Genomic DNA, 5,000 nt, shown 5'->3' with positions numbered 1-5,000 from the left:
TGCTCTCCGACAAATGACTCACAATGCCATCAGAGAGGATTGAGGCAGAGCGAGGCCACAAACGACGGGGGATTATCCCCCGTGATTCAGACCAGAAAGAGGCCTTGCCCCGCTGAAGGCAATGGGAGACTGTAATCAGTTGTCAATTAGTTGATTTGAGAGAAAATGTACTTTGTATTAGCCCATGTAGCCACCTGGTTGCTAACGGATAAACAAGCTCAGGTTATATTTTCGTTTCTATGAAATGACATGTAGCTTGCTAACATAACCGATGTTAGCTAAATAATGTCTGCTCGCAACAACACAAGTCAAACTATTATTGTCCTCATGCCCATGTTAGCACACATTAGTCATGTTAGCACACATTAGCCATGTTAGCACACATTAGCCATGTTAGCACACATTAGCCATGTTAGCACACATTAGCCATGTTAGCACACATTAGCCATGTTAGCTCACATTAGCCATGTTAGCTCACATTCTACTGGACCTCCGCAGTGCTGCGCCTTTAGCCCTGGCCTATCGGCGCAGTGCCTCAACCTAACCGGCCGAGCAGAAAGAAAGGCCTTGGAGGACAACCTCTGAGTAAAGAGCCCAGGTGTGACGGGCGGCGCACCTGCCTGCTCCCCCCACCCCCCCCACCCCCCCACCCCCCTTGTCAATTGTCATCAGTGCCGTTCTCATTTTGACTGACATGCTTGAAGCCTGACATCCTGTTTGACTCTGATGGTGACATGTGTGAGTGTGAGTGTGAGTGTGTGTGATTGACAGATGACTTACTCTGTGACTTGCTCGGTAACCGTGTGTTCCACTTGCAGGCGGGAGTTGACTTCGATGAAGTAGTGCTTCCCGTTCTTGTCAACGAGGAACTCCACGGTGCCTGCGTTCTCATAGCCCACCTGCAAGAAACCACACCAGTTACACTTGAGAGGCAATCTGTTTTACACGGATTACATTTCCATTGGTTCACATTTATCCACTGTTCATTTATTTAGAAGACACCTTTTATCCAAAGCCACTGGCATTATAGTACAGAGGAGAAACTTTTTTTCCGTCAGTGTGTGTGTGTGCACTCCCTGGGTTTCAACGCATGAGCTCTCCCTCTCACACACACGCACGCCGTAACACAACAGTAACTGAAATACCCACTTTAACACCTTTACAAAAAATGATTTAATGCCAATATGTTGGAAAGGTGGAATTAATAGAATTATACAAATCACACTGATAAACAAGTGCGCACACACCTGGGACGGGAAAGCAGTCATAAACACACTCTCTCACTCACTCACACACACACACACACACACACGCTTGCTCTATGGCTAAATTCAGTGAAGTCAAACTGCAAGTCTATTTGAATATTTTTCTCCAACCATTCCTGCTTCCTCGTCGCCAGGCCAACTAACTAAGCAGTCATAACCAGAGACAGCCAGCAGTCAGGGAACAGACACGGAACAGACACGGAACAGTCAGGGAACAGTCAGGGAACAGTCAGGGAACAGTCAGGGAACAGACACGGAACAGTCAGGGAACAGTCAGGGAACAGTCAGGGAACAGACAGGGAACAGTCAGGGAACAGTCAGGGAACAGACAGGGAACAGACACGGAACAGTCACGGAACAGTCAGGGAACAGTCAGGGAACAGACAGGGAACAGACACGGAACAGTCACGGAACAGTCACGGAACAGTCAGGGAACAGACACGGCTTTCAGCCACACGCCATCACACCAAGCCAGCAGCCACTCAACAGCTAATAGCCAATCCTTCTGTAGGGGTACTGTCAGTCCCTAGGCCCATAAGACAGGCCTACTGGCAGGACTCCATCACACAAAACCCAATAACTACGCGAGCGAGCGCGCAGCAGAGGAGCCAATCACTGCTGATGAGAGAGGTGGTTATTAGTGTGCTTGCCCGAAGGGAAGCACAGTATTGTTATCGTCAAGTTTTCTTTATTAGTGTGCTTGCCCGAAGGGAAGCACAGTATTGTTATCGTCAAGTTTTCTTTATTTATTTATTTATTCTCCCCGTTTTTCTTGCAGCTAACTCCTCCTCGCCCGTTTGAGCTAGAGACGCCATTCAAACACCAAAACGTCCGGCCCGATCCGGTGCAGGTTGCTATGACTTTTCGTGGCGATACTCTTTGCCACTCCTTTTTTATCCCTCTTTTTCATCCCCTTTTTCTCTCATTGACTAACATGGGGAAGGTTGAGCCATTGTGACGTCACGCACTCTAGCCAACTGACATTAGATCAGTTGACATAGGAGAAGCTCTCTTAAATGCCAGAAGTGGTTAGATAGAGAGTGCAAAATATTAAAACGAATGTAGTGGCAACAGTTTCAGGTACAGTTTATACACCCGCTCTAACAGTGTTAACCAGTATGTGAGTAACGTGGGTTTTATTAAGGCATAGCGTGTGTAATGTGTAGCTATTTCATTCCGTTTGTTAACCTTTCCGGCTGTCTGTATACCAGCAGCAGAGCGGAGCATTTCACTCCCCTGCAATATCGGAATGAAATAGCTACACAATACACACGCTATGCTTTAATAAAATTCACGTTTTACGAGACACCAACAGAGGCACAACCGACAAGTCTTACCATTGAAGATCTTTGACGTTCGGTCTGAAACTTCATCCAGCCATCCAGGTTAATCCAAGTTGTTATGGAGAACGACAGTTGCATCAATCATATTTCATTAAAACTTCACACTTCTTACATTGGACATATCCACCAGCCTAATTAGAATCTGCATTGTCTACTGAGCAGAAAATTCTCCATACAGTAGATTTCCCTTCGTTTAGTATCATTTTAAACTTTCCAGATGACTGTATTGCCCTCGCTCGTCAAGTGATACGTGTCCAGAAACAAGGCTCCTTTGACTGGATAGCCAGAGCTAGCATAACTGCCATTGAAATCCAATGGTAATGCTACCTAGCTAGGTATGCTAATTGTCGGTATCCATCGTTAACTCGTTAATCGTTAACCATCATGTCACTGGCTTTAATTTAAGAATGGCATGTTAGTAGTACATTTAGTAGTACATTTAATATCAGTACACTTGATTCATTACTGCTGATGTGTTACTTATATATGTTACTTATTAGCAGCTAGCTACCTAGCTAGCCACTGTGTTCCGATGTGTTTTCAGTTAGCGTTAGCGGCAAGCTAGCTGCTTTAATAGTTGAGTTGAGCTTCAGTTAAGACGCTGCGTACCGTACTTCATCATCACATTCGATTATTTATTACAAACAAATTCGAATTCAGCTGTAGGCATGAGATCTGTATCTTGGAGACTAATTGCATCCACAATGTAAGTACTGCAAGCTAGACTACTATGCAGTTGACACAACACAGGAGGTCCCTGGGCCTGAGAAGGGAAGGGAATGAGTTTAATGTGGCTATAATATGGAATTTTAAATGTGCCTAAAACTAGACTAAATTGTAATGAGTTTTCGAAAACTAGACTGAAACTAAGAAGGATAACTATGACTAAATGTGACTAAAACTAATATGCATTTTTGTCTTAAGACTGAATCTAAAAATAGTTGCCAAAATGAACACTGAGATAGGGGACCCCTTAATCTGCAATTCATGGTTGCTAGCTCTAATCAGATGTACTACCTAGGCTTATAAGAGAAGACTAACTTTGTATGGCAACGAACACCAATAACTAGAACTAATTTGACAGACTATAAACCAATGTGATACACGTGCTCTCTATCTATACAGTAAAAGTGTTGCTTACGTTTGATACTACACCTACAGACTAACTCTAACTGCATTAAGTCTAACATATAGGCCTATCTTACAATAAACTTTAAGTAAAGCTGGCTATGTAACCGCATTCATTCTAATATTGTTGCAGAGATGTTTCCTTTTACCAAGATAGCAATTTCAACAATTCACTTAGCTCAGTAAGTCAGTATAACGAAACTCTGAGATACCCTCATATGTCTAAACGTCAGTGGAGCCAAAATATAATGGTTGAGCTTGGTTGCTTGCTAAAATATATTGGAAGAAGGCCCCACTACACTGATTGAGTAGATGTAAATACATGTTAATTCATAGGCACTTGTTCTCTCTGTCACAGAGCAAGCACACTCTCGCAGTTCGTTCACGAAACGCATTCTAGTTTATTTATTCTCCCCGTTTTTCTTGCAGCTAACTACTCCTCGCTTGTTTGAGCTAGAGACGCCATTCAAACACCAAAACGTCCGGCCCGATCCGGTGCAGGTTGCTATGACTTTTCGTGGCGATACTCTTTGCCACTCCTTTTTTATTCCTCTTTTTCATCCCCTTTTTCTCTCATTGACTAACATGGGGAAGGTTGAGCCATTGTGACGTCACCCGCTCTATCAGTCGCTCTCCATTTAACTGTAGGAATATTAAGAGACACCTTGGGCTCTACAGTGCGAGTATTTCACTCGCATAAATAGGTACGTGCAAACTTGAAAAATAATTTACAAGCACAGTGTGCGAGTGACAGACAGTTGTCAATACGGCGCCAAAAAGTGAAGCATTCCATTGATTTCACATGGAAACAAGTGACAGGGTCGCGACTCCAGGGTTTTCGACGGGAACAACAGCAGCAGCAGCATAATCATCATCTGGATTTACTGACATTTTCGGAATATATAAACACATAATATCAATTGGTATCTGGTGTGTTGTATCCTGTTTATGTCTGATACTTTATAAACATTTATGTTTAACGTTAACTTATTACACTAGGCAGCAGTATTGTGAAGTAGAGCTAGAAATGGCTTTGCTAGCTCCCATATTGTAGCTCACACCAGCAACTGCTCAATTTAGGACAGAAAGGAGTTTGGTAAATTAGCTTGTAACTGTCAATGATAACTAGTTATTAGAATATATTAGCCAACGTTAAGTTGACTTCAAAGGGGCAGTCGAGTGTTTAGGTTGTGTCAGCTAGCTTGGAAAGCTAGCTAATAATTTTTGATTGAAGCTTCACGTTAGCCTCGGTACTAGCTTTTGA

General features: G+C 43.2%; 1 protein-coding gene across 1 annotated transcript in view; it reads right to left on the bottom strand.

Moving 5' to 3' along the window:
• The window catches only part of pcxa (pyruvate carboxylase a), a gene marked incomplete at its 3' end in the record, with an annotated part of 97,964 nt that overhangs the window by 67,331 nt on the left and 25,633 nt on the right, over window positions 1-5,000 (bottom strand). The window contains exon 8 of the mRNA XM_080846487.1: window positions 781-899. Within this exon, the coding sequence (XP_080702613.1) occupies window positions 781-899 (119 nt within the window). The remainder of the gene's footprint in view (window positions 1-780; window positions 900-5,000) is intronic.

This window comes from Sprattus sprattus, assembly GCF_963457725.1.
Source record: "Sprattus sprattus genome assembly, chromosome: 1".
NCBI classification, from domain to species: Eukaryota; Metazoa; Chordata; class Actinopteri; order Clupeiformes; family Clupeidae; genus Sprattus; species Sprattus sprattus.
The sequence above is the reverse complement of the archived record's forward strand: the minus strand, read 5'-3'. Positions and strand labels throughout refer to the sequence as shown.